The following is an 18746-nucleotide window of genomic DNA, read 5'->3' on the forward strand; positions in this document are numbered from 1 at the left end:
AATCCAACGCTGTTACAATACATTACATGACGCTTTATTTAAAATACAAAAGAACAATATATATAGGGAGACGTTACATACAATACATACAGGCAAGACTAGTTTTCTATCAGTCTCTTTTTAAAAGGGAAAAGGGCCTGGGACACAATCGGTAACAACATCATCTACTTAAATCGTCGTGGTTGTAATCCGGCTGGTCTGTTTCAGCCAGAGGGTGTAGCTGCCTCTGGCTCCTGGAGCATTTCACCTAAGTTGGCAGTATTGAAGATGCATGTATGGCACAGGGTTATAGGGTGATTGACGTGGTTTGTGCTGGCTGTATTGGTAACACCCCTGAGATATTAGAGGTATCCATACTGATCCTGTAATTTGATGTCCTGCTCAATACCAGTAGAGTCATTTCTCTCCGGCAGTGTTGCACCAGTCGTCCAGTGACAGTGGCAATGATATCCAACTTTCTATTGCTGCTCCTTTTCCTGTCTTTTTTTTTTTTCTTTTTTTGGTGAACAGTGCAACATGGAAGTAGAACTAGGAGCATTTTAATGAAAGATCCTATTCATTCACCCTTTCTGACTGATTTGACCAAATCATGTTGGTGCTATCAATATTCAGTTCCCATGAAAGCATAACTGCTCAAAGGTCAGCAGCAATGCTGCTACTTGGGGCTCTTTAACATTTCTTCAAGATGACCCTTTTGTTCATCTTCTCTAGTGTATTTAATGTGTGTGTTTTCTGTAAAGGGAGTCTTTTCTCTTCTTCCTCAGCTCGTTCACACCTCCTCTGGGTCCATAGGCCCCTCGGCACCCTGGGGAGCGTCCGAGTGTAGCCGCAGGATGGGCTTGTTACACATGGGGCACACGCTGCGGATCTCTAGCCACTTAAGCAGGCACCTGACAGGACAAGAAAAATAACAGTTTGAAATAATACTGCATTGCTGTTTTTTTATTACTCAGGTTTCGTTAGCTGGACACTATTGTTGTTGCTTGAGTTTGGTTTAGTTTTGGGGGATTTTTTTTCAAACCTATCAAGTTAACTTTTAAAGCTTAAAATAGCTGAAAAGAACTTTGTTTCCTGTTTAAATGAAAAATGCTAACATCTCCTACAGCAGGAGTTTTCATACTGCTGTAGTGGATCATGAGTGGAGTGAGAGGGGTACGACATGCAGCAAAGGGGCGCAGGTTTAACTCGAACCCAGGCTGCTGCATCTCAGCCATGCATCATGTTGTAACCTGTTCACCCACTGAGCTAAATTGACGCCCCCGCAATCTTTGGAGAAAGTAAAGTAACTTTTGTCATTTAAAAGTGCCACCAGCAGATGTCACACAGTACTCTCTTGCTCTACTTCCTTGAGATTTTAAACTGCTGCAAATGTTTTTCACATAATTTTTGCATTTGCACACATCAATACTAAAGTATTTAGATATGATCGCAAATATAATCTGTAATTTGTCAAATTTTCTACCAAATTATATGAAGCTGTTGGATTGAGTAAAATAATATCACTGCTACCAAATTTTGTGACCATGTCTAAATACTGTGAAGCAGCGTTTTGTTTGTGCCATCTAAGTTCTAAGAGTGGTGAAACAACACTCACACAAAAATTCTAACTGGATCCTTTTTAGAGTTAATTATTGATGACAGAATGGGCAGTGTGGTGCACGCCAGAAAAAAGAGAAAGTTAAAGAACCACTGCTTTAGTGTAACACTGGTTAACCTGAAAACAGCTTAACCAATGTTATACAAAAACAGGAAGCTGGGAAAACCAGTCCACCAGGTTGGCTCTGTCCTCAGGTGAGAATATTAAGTAACACTAAAATCCCCCCAATTAAAATTTTACATCCAGTGTTTGGTTTTACGTCTTTTTTTCTTTGTGTGTTTCTAGAAGAATCTGAAAACTTTATGCCCACTGACTTTGAAGTCAACCTTCCATAAGTAGAATTTCACAATCTGCAAATTTTGGGCTCATTTTAATGACAACTAAATCACTTGGCTTTTTACTTTCCACAATAAATTGTTAGCAAAACACACCTTCTAGATTCTCCTGTACTACGAAACTGGATTTTTTTAAAAAGGCATGGAATGTAAATGTGCCTGTCTCTAAAGCGGGGTTGTGAAGTAAGGTTTGGTTTGAGGTATATTTTTTTATTTCCAAAAAATAAATGAATAATTTATTTAGCACAATTCAGAGGGCTGCATTTTGAACTGAGAGAACAGAAACAAAGCATTGATCCAATCACACTAATATCAATCGATAGTATTGATATTTGATTATAGTTATCATATTTACACCCATACTGCAAACCATACAGACAAGCAGCCAAGCTAACAGTTAAAAAACAGTTTTACAGTTATTGGAATAAAAAGGGGAAATAAACAGTTGTGTAAATGCTATTGCAAAACAACCTGTAGCTTTATCTGATGCCTATTTTATTAATCTAGTGCGGAAATTAAATTCAAATTAAGTAGATTTGTACTCAGAGGATCACTGTGACATTGCAACCTGTTTGTGTTTATTCTTTTCGTTAAGATTAAACTAAAGGCTGCCTCTCAGTGTGTCCCACACAAAAGCATTTAGTTTGTTGTGATCTCGCCACGCCTGATGAGAATGACATTAATTAAACTTAACCGAAGAGAACAGCGAATAATTGTAGCTACTATTTCTACTGAACTTTTCACATCACTGTTTTATTAACACTCACTTCTTGTGAAATGCATGTGAGCACGGACACACTCCCAGCTCATCTCGGGTCCTGAATTCTTCCAGACACACTGCACAGGTTTGCTGCAGAGCACAAACAACACAGGGTTAGTTTGGTTGGCTTTTTTCTTGTTATAGACATCATATATATCTCCACAAACCTAATGCACTTGCCTTTTTGTAGCTAAATTTAAGTGGTAAATTAATTTCAGTTTTACTTTAAAGTGCAAGTATGTCAGTGTTGTGAAACTGTGCTTTTATCTTAACTGCGTTTTCAGGCAGCAGGGCTATTTCAAACTAAAAAGAGAAATTGGACATTGAATTTAAAACCAAAATTAGCCCTAAGCCTTGGTTTTAAACAAAATACTTAGAAGTTGGGTTTTTTTTTAAACAAAATCACAAGAGGCAGGAAAGAGATGTTTTTTATAATGCATTTTGAATGAGTGCAGTTATTCCTGGAGCCCTACATTCTGCAGGCACTCTCACACTGACAGTATTTAAGATATTTTCAGCACATCTCCACCCTGAGTACGTGCAGCATGCTAATAACGTCTGAAGGAGAAACTGATTGAATGAACCAGCCAAACCTTCCCAGCACATAATGATCTCATCTAAACTGGCACATAAACAATGTGGGCAACAAACAGCTGACATTGTTTAACATAGGTCTGGTTCACATTTTATAAGCGTCTGCAGAAACTATGACTTACTCCAAGAAGGCTTAATTTTTTGCTTGCCCCCTTCAGCACCACCTGCAGAATAAAAGGGGAGAGAAAGAAGAAATGTGTTGGGTCATGTGATCTATGTGTCAGCATCATGGGTCCATGGTGGTGTTACACAGCAGGAAAGATACAGTGTAAAACGGCATTTTGCTGAAAACATAACTGATATGTGTTGATTTACTCCTACATGGTGAAAAAATCATTATAAATGCAGAGAAAACAAAAAAACCTGCAGTTCCTGTTCAACCTTCCCTGTCTGAAAGCATTATTACCAACTGTCAACACGCTACACTGTTAACACTCTGCTACCAGTTTAGTGTATGGGGCCTCATCACACCGCAACTGGATTACCATTTTAAAACCAGAACGTAGCGACACGTAGATGGATTCAAGGTCATCTAAAAAAGGGGGTGTTAGATTTCACAGTTGGCGATATCGGCCTAAGATGTTAGACTTGTATTTATAACAGGCCTAGGAAGCTGGTGTTACATGTGCACCCACAGTGGCAGATACTGCATTGACATACCTCATTGTAACTGAACTGCTCCCTAGTTCCTTGTTGTTTCAACCTGGGAGACACAAAGAAAACAACATCTGTAACAACTGTAACGTAAGTTCTGTGGATCCTGACCTGTGATTGCAAGATAAATCTCAATTCTGCCTCTCACACACACACACACACACACACACACACACACACACACACACACACACACACACACACACACACACACACACACACACACACACACACACACACACACACACACACATCACTCAATCCTAACTTAATTTCACAGAACTGCTCACATTTCCTGTTCCTCCAGTCCATTACTGTGGTTAAATTAGCAACATTTATAGAAACTTGTTTGCAATTTTATTCTCGACTAATATTTCAAAATGTTACTTATAATCATGTTGAGCCTAGCAGGATGTTCATTACTATCTGAAGAAAATCTGATAACAGTATTAGTTGTACTATTTATGTCTTTTTAAAAATTGTTTATTTTTAAAACCAGAGTCCTTTACACTAACTGCATTTATTGGGTGTAGCACAATGGTCCATAAATACAGTGCTGACATCCTGACAATATCATTTCATGAATGTAATACACTAAGCATAAGGAAATACGCTTTGCTTTAACAAACACATGAACTATATACAACACACAGCATTCATATTGATTTGGAATGTTGTAAATGAAACTCCAGTAACTTTGTTTCTCTGTTTTGCTTTAGATGGCCAGTGGTCACTAAGGTTTCTGCACCGGTGCTGGACACGTGGTATATAGTGGCTTTAACAGCCTGTCCCTGAAATCTAGGGAATCAGAGGGTAAGTAATGATAGAATGCTGTTAGAGTATGTTGCCCACAATATATAATAAACCAATCAATATATGGGTATAATGTATCAATAAACAAAAGAGAGCAATGCAGTATTTTGCTGTATTATTTCCCCCACCCCCCACTAAAAACAGCTTCATCTGAACGTCCCCACCAAAAAAAGAAAGACATGAGGTAGAATGTGCTAAAATATTCTGCGGTCAACTGCAGAGTTAGTAAAAATGATCGGAGTTCATGAATAGCAGCAACCTTTTTTTTCTAAGTGCTTTGCTTTTGCCTTATATAGAGAATATCTGATGTTCTACACAAGAAATCCAATCCATATATTGTGTTCTAACAGTCCTAAACTACATGTCACACCTTTGGCAGCTCAACACTTGCTTGGTAAACTTGCATGACATTCGCTGCTAACATTAACACATCAATACGTGAAGATAGCTGACTGCCAGGGTGGTTAGGAATTAATTTGAAGCTGCTGTGGTGTGTAGTGTGTTCCAAAGCTTGCTCAAACTTGCCCAAAAATCTCGAACTACTGGTTTGTTTATCTCAGACTCGCCCAACCTACCTGAAAAGGTAGCAGCAGAAGATGAGGCTGAGCATGAAGACGAAGAGGCCGATGCCCAGAACAATGACATAGACATTGAGCGGCAGGTGATAGATGTCCGACCCCATGCTGCAGTAGTGTTCAGAACGCTGAGAACCCAAACCACACTGGCATCCTGCCAGGAAGAGTTTTGAAATAACAGATTATATACTTAACTTGTTTGCCACCTTCTAAGGTAAAAGTCCAACATGTAAGATCAAGTTTGAGGAATTAGAGGACTTTCTCATTTCAACTCTTTGATGGGATGCCCATGACACAGAAAAACATAATAAAATCCTGTTTTCTTTTATAGGTCATAAATTTGAAATTGGTTTAGGGTTGCTGTCTTTTTAAGCTGCATTTCTTCAGTTTTAAATAGAGAGACGCTGAAAAAGAGACTGCAGCATTGTTTAATCTCCCACTATATTCAGCTATCTACAAAGATTTAAAGTATGCAGCCGTTAGCACCGACAGTTTAAAGTGAAACTGATAGCATAAACATTAGACCGTGCAGTTTGTTCGAGCAATTACTCTGGTAGACAGCTGAAGGCAATTTTCCTTTCTAAGGAATAAGGGGAACGCCCAAACTCTTATTGGCAAATCATAAACACTTTATTTCCAATATAAAATGAAAAGAAAGATTAATCATTGAAGAAAAGTACACAAACGTCGATCATTAACAAGAACATGGACAAGCTTCTAGTGCCAGTAAAACTGAGTGTGTCTGCTGATATGGAACTATAAATTGCAAACGCATGTGACACTCTAGGTAAACTCCACAAAAATCACAAGCTTTACTCACAGCATTTGTTAACGCTTCAAATTTAGTAAGTGCTTAGTTGCAGGTGTGTCTGGGGAACTGTGACTGGCACTGTGGTGGCAACTGAGACGCTCATAGGAGTGTGCGTTAATTTGCTGTGAACAAGACAAACATGAAGGGCAGACATCACTTCCGCCACACCACCATCTGTTCCACAGACTCTACAGAGATGAGTGGTAGAGTGTGAGCGTGTGTGTGTGTGCGCGCGTAAGAGAAGCAGCGCTCGGGGATGGAAAAGCAAAGCTGCGTGGTGTCTGTGTGGTACAATCGAAATATGTGTGCGTTGCAGGTGGCGGGGGGTGTGATGCATTAAACAGAATGAACTTGGGGGACAAGGGCCATTTGGTAAAACAATAGCAGAGGAAGCCCCACTTCCACAGGCCACATGTGTTCCTATTAATTTGTAGCGAGGATGCTCTTTGCCAGCCTCTAAATGTCCATGTGTCTCTCTTTAGAGTGAATGAATGGGTACAGCTTGCACACTGTGGGGGGTATGGGAAGGGTAATTTGACATGGCTGGGGGTTGGGGGATTTACAAGAGCCGGGTGGAGGGTTTCATAGGAAAGACCTATTGTAGCATAATGAAAGATACAATTAGGAATCACCCCAAAGAAAGAAAATGAAAATATGGAGCAAGGTAACAGAATAAAATGTCACAGGATACAGTTGTCAACAACAACAAAAAACCCCAAAATGAAACAACATGTTCTGGAAAGCAGCTTATTTTAAGTGCTCTCAGCTCACTCTTCAAAACACTATCTGAGGCCTCCACTCTCAGCAATTTGCCCATTCACAAGCACATCCATTATCTGAATCCCATTAGCCAACAGCCAGCAACTAAGTAACTTAGTTTATGAAGTAAGTACATGTGCTTCCATCTCTCATATATTTAGAGAAGTGCCAAGGAATCCACTCACTTACCGTTACACCATTGGAATGGTTGCATGAAATGTGACTCCCAAGGCAGCCGCAGTAAATTCAGGCCCTGTCAGGAAAAGGCTGGAGACAAGCCAAACTCGTGGGCTGGAGCTTCGGCCACTGAAATCTGTTTTGGAGTCTAGATTCAGTTACACTGAGCTGGATTGCTCTTTTTGTTGGGTTGTGCTAGCTCCCGCAAACAACAACCATCAAGATTCTCAGATTTGCTCAGATTCCACAAATCCTCTGGAGGTGTGGTTTTGTTGGCTCAGCAATCTGTGCTGCCCAACATTCCCAAATCTGGATTAACCGCTCCGTGTTAAGATTGGGAGATTTGGGACTGAGGTTTGGACCGGGACTGGAGACCTCATGTGCTCCTGGATCCCAGTGAGAATGATGTCATCACAGAGGAGAAAAGAGACAAAGAAAACCTGTTTAGGTGACATGATTGTTTCTCATATATCTCACACCATGTGCAGTTCAGCAGTTGCTACTGTGAGAAACTGATTCTCGCTTGATCGCAGTGTGGTAAACAACACGGGCTGCTTTGTAACAGGAAATACTTACATTTCCACCAGAAAGGGGCCTCTTTGACTTCACTTTGTGTCTGCAGTGTCGTCCCTTCACGAAACTCAGTAACAGCTAGCTTTCAAAATGACAGTCCTCACCCAGTGAAGGCAATTATCTGACATTAATCTGTGCTTTGTCTTCCTCGAAAAGCTGCTTTTTTTAACAGGGGATTTTCACAAGTCTCATCCCCCTCTTGTCTCCTCTGTTGTCTCCTCCTCCAGTCTTCTGATCTTGCAGTTGATATTTCTCCTCAGCACAGAAGGCAAAGATATGCTTCCTTCAAAGCCCAAACAAAGTGAGGACAGCTCCATGCAGTCAACAACAGTCCTCTTGCTGGGTTTGGTGTTTTGCTTGCAAGTGTGTGTTTGTGTTTCAGTCAGTGGATGTGTGTGCGCGTAGGGGGGGATCCTACTCTCCCTCTAACCATCTGCTGCTTCAATTGAGAAGAAAAAAATCTGAGACAAAGGCGGTGTGTGCGCAAGAGTGTGTCTGCGTGTGTCGCATTCAGCCTCTTGCACCTCCAGCTGGCTTTGTCATGGCAGGCTTCCCTTCTTCCTCTTTCAATCCATAATGGTGCTCAGAGAGAGCCTGCGATTTGCCTTTCCCTTCCTCCTCTTGCTCTGCTCTGCCTTGGGTTTGTAAACAGATCTCTGCTCATGTGACCAGCCGTTTTGCCTCGCAACTCTCCTCTCCCTCAGCCCTCCCTTGCTACCTCTGTCCTCCAATCTGTAGGCAGAAGGAAGGCAGAATGAGCCAGACACTGACGAATAGGGCTCCTGCAAGCATGCTGATGTGTATGTGTCTGTATGCGCACACCCCTGTGCATGTATATGTGAGAGGGAGAGAAAAGAGACACTTGCAGCAAAGTCAAGGGAGGCCCCGGTCAGTGATATGCGCATGGCTGATGTCCTGACAACCAAAACAAAGCCATTTGTGTGAAATGGAGGTCAGAAAAAGAAGAAATGATTCATCGTCATTCCTCACTTCACACATACTCAAACGGTATTTTGGTAATAGTGTGATACCCGTTTTTGTTTTGAATATTTGCTTTGTTTGATCTAATATTATACATGTATATATAAATGATGATGTCACTGCTTTGCAACCAGAGAACCAATAGAAAGAACATGAATCAGGAAGTACGTCTGCATATGAGATTGTATAGATAAGATAAAAAAGTGGGAAGAGAAAAATGACAGACAAAGACGTTGTGTTCATGCCACCCCCACACCAGGAGCCCTGGCTGCCAATTCGCTGAGGGAGAGAACAGCTGCTGGGCTACTGGGCAAGCTGCGAGGCGGTCAAGGGGAGTGCTGTTCCTCTAATCCCTAAGGGCAGGGGAAAAGGGAGGGAGAGAGTTCAATAGGATACATGCCATTTTCATTTACCCCTCCTCTCCTCCTTCCTCCACCATGCTCTAGAAATGGCATTACTCCTGAGTACGGGGGAACAGCTGGATTGGCTGCACAGATGCACGAGCCTAAATACTCTCTTTAATACAGTGCGTGTATTGTTGGGTTCTTACAAGTTTGACTGACCCGATGTGTTGTAGCTAAAGGTGTGTTGCCACTGTAGGCATGTGAAAGGTGGTGCTTTTGGTAACAGGACGCCCTCTTGTGAAATATGGGGAAAACACCATTGTGTTGACAGCTTGCTGCAGATATGGACAGGAGACAAATTAAAGGAAAAACGTGAACTCTTCACCTCTACAATGAGGGAGTCCAGCAGCTCTGTTAGGATGTTTGGAGCATTTTGCTGCTTTTGCGTTGACCTGCTTATCCCTTTAGGGAGAAGGGTCACTCCATCTTGACAGATTTTCTGAAATTACGGAAATTTCTGTTGTTCTAAGGGAATGGTCTCTTCAGGGATGACAGTACCCACACAGGGCACGAGGGGTCACTAACCCTAACCCTTACCCTATGTGAAAATTATGCGAATTAGATGTTTTTTGTACATATTTTCATAGTTACCGGATCACAATGCAATTAAACCATTTTGGAGATGTTGGACCAGTGTTGTAGATACCATTTCTACCACTGCCATCAGGACAACAATATATAAAGAAAGTTAACCCAGCTTTCCAGCAGCATTGGAAGCTCCATTAATGCTGTCTTAGTGGCATATGATAGCCAAAGACTGTAATAAGACACTTCATGTTGGTTTTTATTACCCATCTTTATATAGGTAAGTATATCAAAAAGGTTACATATTCAGCTTTAATTATATTTTTCTAAAATAAATATTTAAAAGCCTTTTCAAATAGAACAGAAGCAAAGTGTTTGCTCAGTGATTGTAAAATTGGGTTTACCAAGGAGTGAGTGACAGAATTGGGGCTGAGCAAGCAAATAAAGAAGATGCAAATGTAGACCTTGTTTTTGCAGTGACATGTAAATTGTTTTGACTGCGGCAACCTTTAGTTTTTGCATAAATCTTAGGTTTGCTTTATTGCAAATGCAGTATCTCTGTAGCGTTATATTCAGAGAAAATACACGTAGTAATCTCAGGTGCACAGCAGCCTCAGTTAGCTGCCATTATTAGTCTACAGGCCACAGCAGAAAAGGCAAGAAGCATCAGAGCAATCAGAAAAATCTCTGTGTACACAGAAATAAGCAAGAAGTGTCCTTTATCACTAACAAGATCAACTTTTCATTGTTTTTTAAGATAGAGGTTGCACGAGACACAGTGGGTGCTTGATGTACACGGAGCTCTTCTGAGCTATGTTTTAATTTCTGTCTAGTTCTGCTCTGGGAGTATTTATGGTGGCCTTGCACTTGAGAGCAATACAAACATTCATTAGTGTTATCAATGAGAACTCTCCAGTGTGCTCTAATAATGCTTTTCTATCAGCCTGATAAAGCAGCACTTATTAGCAGCCTAGAATTTACAGACTTCAGATTTCCGCCAAGCTCAGTCTCTTGGGAAACGATGAGAGTGTGTTTTCGACAATAATTCATGACAAACAGATAAAACACAGAAATGAAAACAACAGACTTTGGATTACACCCAGTGCCAGACATGTTCTGTGTAAACTGAACTGTGTGTGAACCAGAAATATGTCACTTTTTGTTTTCTTAAAATCTATTATACATAGCTACATACATATACATTATACCATCAGTCAACCAGTCAGTTAAAATAGTGTGCATTTAAATAAAGCTTAAACTGCAGTGCAGAATGCAATAATATATATTCTATCTTTCGCAAATAAAATACTCTGGAAAAAAATAATTTCTCTTTGAACTCTTTAGACCTTACTGTAATACACCGCCCACTCTTTTTTCTCCACATCGTGAGTGTGGCTCTTTACAAACCCATTTACTTCCCCATTAATGTTTCCATTCATTTCCCCCTCTTTTTCACCATCTTCATGTTCTTTTCTCAGAGCCAGAGGTGGCTTACAGGTGTGCCAGTTCCACAAAACTTTGTTCATATCATCCTGGGCTCTGATACCCAACAGCTTTTCCTCATCACTCTTCCACGCGTCTTCATCTTCGTTGTCGCTGTCATGTTTGCTGTGATGGCGGTGGAAGCTTCGCATCTCTCCGCTGATGTTCTCAAAGTATTGCTGGATGCAAACCTTGGCAAAGCTCTTGGCGTGCTCTTTACAGGTTTCATCGAACATCTTGCGTTCAATGTCAATATAATGGGACCAGTATTTGGTTTTGAGGAAGGCAGCCTGGGTGAAGCATGGCCGAATAGCTCGGATCAGGAAGGCAGTGAAGGTCATCATGAGCAAAACCATCCATCCGCATGCCTGTGAAATGCAGAAATGATAAATCTAGCAAAATGACCACTATTTTGAGCTCTCTAATGATGCTCTATGAACAAACTATAGATGTTAGATAGAAGGATCACACATAGACATCCTGCTAATCTTGACTCCTTCTGGTTTATCTGTGCTCGTGCAGATACTGAAAATCAGATGTGGTGAAGAAGGCATATTTAGCAGCTTCTTGACAGTGTCATAGCTCATTAACAGAATCTGTATATCAACTGACTTTTTAGAGATATCTTACTTTTAAGCCTGTATAATTGCCCTTCAGCTGATCAAAGACCTAAATAACAGTGTGGGTGTTTTTGGAAGAAGTGGAAGAGGTCCCAGTTCCATGAATAATAAATTTCAAGGCTTATCTATTGCTCTAATAAGCCAGCAGGAAAGCTTCAGTGAGCTCAAACTGTAAAGTGAATTATAGTCTGGCAGGGAGATTTAAGTTAAGAGCAGTCTTTGAGGAATAAAGCGAGGAAACTAAAATTAGTTTTCCTTGTTTTGAAGTTAAAATAGTTCAGTGAAATGACAGCCAGGGCTGAAGCCAGGATTTTGGAGACACTGAGGTCACAAGGGCCCACATTGGTACTCTTTTGATGGTTTTATTTAATTAGATTATTCATATTATTATTTTTTTGTGAATTTAATTTGAATGCCTAAATGCTTTTTAAAGGACAACTCTCTACACTGTACAAAGATGGTGAATCTTTGGTTCCTTATTTAGCTATTCATTTATCTGGCTTAAGAGTCAAATCTAAATCTGTTCAGCCTAACAATACTTGAAACAGCCAATTACAAACTCACCAAATGTTTGTTTTTTTAATTAAATATTGTCAGCTAAGGGCAGTGTTGTCATTTTGACTTTCCATGGAGAAAAACTGCAGGTGGTACTAATAACAGTAACAATACGTCTTTTCTCAGCTACTCCAGTCACCCGTGACAATGACTCAGCATGAACAATACCAAGACTGTGGAATTCAGCTACCATTACTTTTTAATGGAGAAATTATTGACTGATACCAGCGTTTCTACCAAGCAGCTGGACAGTACCAACATTTTGTGTTCTATTTATTTTGGTTTTGGCCTGTTTATCCACATTTTTTCTGCCAGGAAAACAAAAGAAATCTGCATAATTAAAAACTGGACCACATGAGACAGCCTTCCCTCAAAAGAGCCTCAAAAGATCCCTTAAAACAGCTTGAAATCTTTCAGCTCTTCATTCTGCTGTGTTTGAAGATGTAGTCAGCACAAACATTGGCCACTCACAATGAAAAATGTCTTTTTATTTACTGTTGGTGTAAATCAACAAGGATGATACCAAAGTCCTTCAAGAAGCAAAGCTCACCGCTTGGCTCTCATCTTATCAAAATCTTTAGGCAGGTATGTGGGGGGTTATTTTTAAATGGCTAAATGAATGGAGAGAATGCCATCCATCCATCCATCTTCTTCCGCTTTATCCGGGGCCGGGTCGCAGGGGCAGCAGCCTAAGCAGAGAAGCCCAGACCTCCCTCTCCCCAGCCACCTCCTCCAGCTTATCCGGGGGAACACCAAGGCGTTCCCAGGCCAGCCGAGAGATATAATCTCTCCAGCGTGTCCTGGGTCTGCCCCGGGGCCTCCTCCTGGTGGGACATGCTCGGAACACCTCACCCAGGAGGTGCCCAGGAGGCATCCTTGTCAGATGCTCGAACCACCTCAACTGGCTCCTTATGAGAAAAACATCGAGGGAACAGTTTACCCTGCCCGGGATAGGGTCACCGGGGCCCCGCCCTGGAGCCAGGCCTGGGGAGGGTGCCCGAGGGCGAGCGTCTGGTGGCCGGGCACAGCCTGAAAAGGGGACATGGGCCCATCCTCCCGCAGGCCCACCACCTGCAGGTGGCGCCGTAGGGGTCGGGTGCATTGTGTGCTGGGCAGCGGCCAGGAGCGGAGGCCCTGGTGGACTGATCCCCGGCTACCAAGACTGGAGAGAATGCCATAAAAGTTATTTTTTTTATGGTCATAGGGACAAACCTGAAAAAAAAAACAACCTAACAACTAAGGCTGCTAAGTATGCAAAAGTGTCCAAAGTGTTGACTCAGTTAACATCTTTGGATTATGGCACTAGAGCACAGAATAAAATTCATGTTGTGGTTACAGTAAACCGAGAAAAAATAATATGTTAAAACTTTCAGGAGCCTCTATTGTGCACTTGTGTCAATGGAATAACATGATTGGCTCATACACTGATCAGACATAACATTTAGCTAGCTGACATTTGAGGCTGATTATCTCTTCATCGTCTCACCCTTTAGTGAGCGAGATATATTAGTGTTCTCAAAGCTGAGTTTTAGAAGCAGGAAAAATGGGCAAGTGTTAGTATTTGAGCAAGTTTGACAAGGGCCAAATTGTGATGGGTAGGCCACTGGGTCAGAGCATCTCCAAAAATGCAGCTCTTGTGGGGTGTTATTGGTCTGCAGTGGTCAGTATCTATTAAAAGTTCAATGAAAGAAGAGTTGTGAACAAGGGTCACGGGCAACCAAGGCTCACTGATGAGTTTAGGATGGGGAGGCTGGCCCATGTGGGCAAATCCCACAGATGAGCTGCTGTAGCTCAAAAAACTTAATGCTGATTCTGATAGAAAGGTGTCAGAATACACAGTTACACAGTGCCTCACATTATTATTATTATTATTATCATTATAATTATTATTATTATTATTATTATTATTATTATTATTATTATTGAGACCTGTCGACCACCAAAAATGTGTGGATCAGAACTGGACCGCAGAGCAATGGAAGAAGCTAGCCTGGTGTGATGAGTCACATTTTCTTTGACATCACTGGGATGGCCAGGTGCATGTGAATTGCTTACCTGGGGAACACCTGGCACCAGGATTCACTATGAAGAAGGATAGCTGGCAGAGGCAGTGTAATGCTTTGATAATGCTCTGCTGGGAAACCTTGGGTCCTGCCATCCACGTGGGTGTTATTACCAACCTAAGCATTGATGCAGACTACATACACCCTGTCATGAAAAGAGTATTCCCTGATGTCTGTGCCCTCTTTCAGCAGGATAATGAGCCCTACTAAAAAGCAAAAATGGTTCAGGGATAGATTGAGGACAACAAAGAGTTTGGGGTGTTGACCAATCAAGCATCTGTGGGATGTGTTGGACAAACATATCTGATCCACGGAGGCCACACTTCTCATCTTACAGGATTTAAAGGGTCTGTTGCTAACATCATGGCGCCATATACCAAAGCAGACATTTTGGCTATTAATATGCTTTTTGGGTGAAGATATATTAGTGTGTTCTCTAAATGCAGTGTTTTCACTGTTTATTTCACACTTGTATATTTAATGTTATCTTTTTTTCTCAATTCTACTAACATTAGATCATCTTCTAAGAGCCTTTTGGTATCATCTTTGAACAACATCTAAACTTTGAATCTCTAAGCTGTCTAATCTCTGATTCTCTAAGAATGTCTAAACTCATCCAGTCCAGTCTATTTCAAAAGTCAGACCTTAACTATGATTCAGTCATCTGGAACTTTTAGTCGACACTTAATTTTCTCTTGCCTTGATTATTTTAAGTCACTTTTCACTTGTATCTCTCAGTTCTTCATAACAAGTCCTATTATTAACATATAAAGCTCTACATGAGCAGGCCCCTGCTTATGCAGTGCATCAGGAAAGTATTTACAGCTTTTCACTTGTTCCACATTTCGTTAAATTCATTTTCAACACAAAATTCTACCCACCCCTTAATGATAAAGTGAAACAAATTGCTTGAATTTTTTGCAAATTTATCACAATAAATAAATACATTAAAAAAAATATACAATATACATAAGTATTCACAGCCTTTGCTCAATAATTTGTTGAAGCACATTTGGCAGCATTTACAGTCTCAAGTGTTTTTGAGTAAAATGCTACAAGCTTGGCACTTGTTTTGTTTTTGTTTTTTATCTTGGCTGTGTTTAAGGTAGTTATCTTTTCTGAAGATGAACCTTCAACTGAGTCCAAGGTCCAGAACATTCTGGAGCAGATTATTGTCAAGAATGTCTCTCTAGATTGCTGCACTCATCCTTCCCTTGACCCTGACTAGTCTCCCAATTCCTGCTGCCAAAAAACACCCCACAGCACGATGCTGCCACCACCATGCTTCACTGTAGGGATGGCATTTGCCAGGTGATACGTGGTTCCTGGTTTCTGCCAGACATAATCCTTGGCATTCAGGCCAAAGAGTTCAATATTTGTTTCATATTTGTTTAATCTAGTCAGGGTTGAGGGAAAGAGCAAGGCTGGAGCTCTGTGGAGTGACTATTGGGCTCTTGGGCACCTCCATGACTAAGGTCCTTCTACCCCGATTGCTCAGATTGACCATGCGGCCATCTCCACAAAGAGTCCTGGTGGTTCCAAACTTCTTCCATTTATGGATGATGGGATCTACTCTGCCCATTTGGACCTTTTTTCTGTACGCTTCCCCAGATCTGTGCCTCGACAGAATCCTGTCTCTGGGTATTTATATAGCACCAAATCACAATGAGAGTCACCGCAAGGCATTTTATATTGTAAGATAAAGACCCTACAATAAATAACACTCAGTGCATCGTCACTTCAGTAACCGCGGCCTATTGCAGCATAACTAAGGGAGGATTCAGGGTCACCTGATCCAACCCTAACTATATGCTTTATATAAAAGAGAAGTTTTAAGCCTAATATTAAAACTAGAGAGGGTGTCTGTCTCCTGAATCCAAACTGGGAGCTGATTTCACAGAAGAACCAAGCTGAATTCTCTGGCTCCCATTATACTTTTAAAAATGCTAGGTAACAAAAGTAGTCTAGCAGTCTGAAAGCAAAGTGCTTTACTGGGGGGGTGTGGTACTCTGAGATCTTTAAGATAAGATTAGCCCTGATTAATCAAGACCTTGTACGTGAGTTAAAGGATTTTTTAATTCATTCTGGATTTGACAGCGAGCCAATGGAGAGAAGTCAATATTTCTCCCACAGTGGCTTCTCTTCATTGGCTTAACAGGTGTGTGCCTTTCCATTTCATGTCCAATCAACTGAATTTACAACAGGTGGCCTTCAATCAACTTGTAGAAACGTCTAACAAAGGATCAGTGGAAATAGGATACACCTGAGCTGAATTTTGAATGACATAGGAAAGGCTGCGGATACTTGTGTGCATGTTATATTTTTTGTTTTTTTATTTTTAATAAATTTGCTAAACATATGAAGCAATTTTCCACTTTGTCACTATGGGATATCGTGTGCAGAATATTGAACTGAAAAATAAACTTAATCCATTTTGGAATAAGACTAATATGAAAAAATGTGGAACAAGTAAAGGATACTTTATGGTCCAGTGATGAGGTCTCACCAGCTTTGATATACAGTGCGTATATCAAAGCTGGTGAGACCTCATCACTGGAGCTTACTCAGATCACCTGATCAAATGATCTATTTGTTCCGTGTGCTTTACATTAAAACCAGAGGCGATCTAGCTTATAACCTTGGTACAGCCTTTGTCAGCCTACGAGGTCAGCTGATTCAGTGATTTCTTTTCAACCACTGCAGAAAAGTCTTGATCGAGGGTAGCTTTCCCTAATCTTTCTCCCATTATTTGGGCCATAGTTTGCATCTATTTGCGTGTATGGAAGTGTGTATATTGGAATGAATGCCTGACTGTCTCTATGTTGGATCATGTGGTATCTGCCTTTTTTTTCAAACTGATAAAGACTTTGTAACTATGTGTTTGGAAAAGTGCTATACAAGTTAAGTTCTTTGTTTGCTATCGAAGTGGCTTACCAAACAACCATCACGGCATATAGCCATCAGCTTAGCTACTATTAATATTTTTCATAAATGTGGTGAGGGAAATTGCACATCTTGCTTGATTTTGTCAGAAAGTCATATCTAGAAACCACTCACACAGTGTTGCAAATAAACAATGGGATACCTGAGATATACACTTGATGTATCTTGATGCTGCCTCTCTTAATTCCTTATCCTCAAACAGGTCTTTGCAAGGGATACGTGCCAGGAATTTTAACTTCTCCGTCTCTGACATTCCTTGAATAACACTGGAATTCCCAAACCTGTCAATATCCAAGTTGATGCTGAAAGCGCAGAGGAAGCTCTTCCCATCCATGAGAGTGACAGACACCCACACTGCAGGGGCAATCAAAGATCTCTGTGTGATTGAGCAAAACATGTAGCGCAGGATTGTTGGATCCTTCGTTCTTTTCCCAGTGGGTCTTTTCCACTCCTCTGCCAACACTGACACATTATTGTTCAATACAAAACCTAACAAAAAGAACCATATGGGAGGAATAAGAAGCAGTCCGATCCCATAGGTGTAGTTATATTCTGGCATACAGGGACAGCTGAACTCAAACGCTGAGTACATTTGAGCACTAGCTAGTGCCATGATACCACAGATTCCATTCATAAAAGACTCCTGGTTGGACTGGAGAAACTGGAACATCATACGAAACTTATCCATCTTGAGAGATGTGTTGGGTCTTTAGTTCACAAGTACTTAAACCTATTTAAAAAAGTACAGTAACATGTTTAAGACAATGCAGAAAAGGCATAAAATCTGATTTTTATGAGAAATTATTATAGGTTTTAGTAAAATCTTCATTAATGGTTAAAAAATAATTGCAAATATTTTACATATGATATAGAAAGCTATCAAATATGTCAAAGAACAACTTTTGGAGTGCCATACTGTGAAACAACTATTTGGATGCTGAGTTTGTATTGAACCAGTTCTTATTAAGAGAGAATGAACCATCAGGCCAAAAGCTATATGTGTTATTAAGCAGTCAAGTAAGTAATAAATAGACTTTTGGTTCTGCATTCCTTTTTCTATTGAATTAGAGGCTTAGTGGGTAGAGAAATATCACAACACTGGACTCTCAAAGTTTATTAAAAGTGGTTATTACTTATCTTTAAAGCATTTGTAACTTACTGCATATTCATTAATTAGGCCATAAAACGTATTTTATTAAAGACACCATGTTAAAAAGTGATATTATAATCTCTGTAAACTATGACTTCTACCTTAAATCAGCTTTAATGTGGACTGGGTTATTGGTTTAATATAGAGGAATAAATACAAAAAATACATAAAATACACTTACCTCTTTAAACAAGAGTCGATGAATAGATCAAAGGTTAAAAAAAATCATATAAGGAGAGTATCCATAATAAAAGTTTTGCTGTTGTACTTAACAATCATCATAGCCCTGACCAACTGAAAGGTGCTTCTCGAACTCTCTGTCCAAAGCGAGCCACATCATCTGTCATCATGCCCCTCCCTTCGTAGGCCCCTGTC

General features: G+C 40.5%; 2 protein-coding genes across 2 annotated transcripts; both read right to left on the minus strand.

Annotated features, from left to right (window-relative positions):
• Positions 1–12: 12 nt before the first annotated feature.
• zgc:175214 (uncharacterized protein LOC557610 homolog) lies at positions 13–8329 on the minus strand. The gene is made up of 7 exons (XM_031753755.2): positions 7652–8329; positions 7088–7461; positions 5329–5482; positions 3947–3989; positions 3409–3450; positions 2700–2782; positions 13–890 (listed from the first exon to the last, which is right to left on the minus strand). Exons 2-7 carry the CDS (start codon positions 7110–7112, stop codon positions 770–772), a joined length of 468 nt encoding a protein of 155 aa, XP_031609615.1. The 5' UTR covers positions 7113–7461; positions 7652–8329; the 3' UTR covers positions 13–769.
• A 1613-nt stretch (positions 8330–9942) lies between these two features.
• On the minus strand, positions 9943–18679 carry LOC116331679 (calcium homeostasis modulator protein 1). The gene is made up of 3 exons (XM_031754428.2): positions 18553–18679; positions 17364–17951; positions 9943–11408 (listed from the first exon to the last, which is right to left on the minus strand). Exons 2-3 carry the CDS (start codon positions 17907–17909, stop codon positions 10899–10901), a joined length of 1056 nt encoding a protein of 351 aa, XP_031610288.1. The 5' UTR covers positions 17910–17951; positions 18553–18679; the 3' UTR covers positions 9943–10898.
• Between the last annotated feature and the right edge of the window lie 67 nt (positions 18680–18746).

The sequence above is a fragment of the Oreochromis aureus genome, linkage group 6 (genome assembly GCF_013358895.1).
Source record: "Oreochromis aureus strain Israel breed Guangdong linkage group 6, ZZ_aureus, whole genome shotgun sequence".
Classification (NCBI taxonomy): Eukaryota; Metazoa; Chordata; class Actinopteri; order Cichliformes; family Cichlidae; genus Oreochromis; species Oreochromis aureus.

Bases quoted from the DNA above. Each gene is read 5' to 3' on its own strand.
- zgc:175214 (XM_031753755.2), bottom strand. From the start codon at position 7,112: ATGCAACCATTCCAATGGTGTAACG. The intron at 3,451-3,946 runs GTATGTCAATGC...TTTATTCTGCAG, and splicing joins AGCAGTTCAGTTACAATGAG to GTGGTGCTGAAGGGGGCAAG. The intron at 891-2,699 runs GTGAGTGTTAAT...TTGTCCTGTCAG, and splicing joins TCACATGCATTTCACAAGAA to GTGCCTGCTTAAGTGGCTAG.
- LOC116331679 (XM_031754428.2), bottom strand. From the start codon at position 17,909: ATGGATAAGTTTCGTATGATGTTCCAGTTTCTCCAGTCCAACCAGGAG. The intron at 11,409-17,363 runs GTATCCCATTGT...TGCATTTCACAG, and splicing joins ACATCAAGTGTATATCTCAG to GCATGCGGATGGATGGTTTT.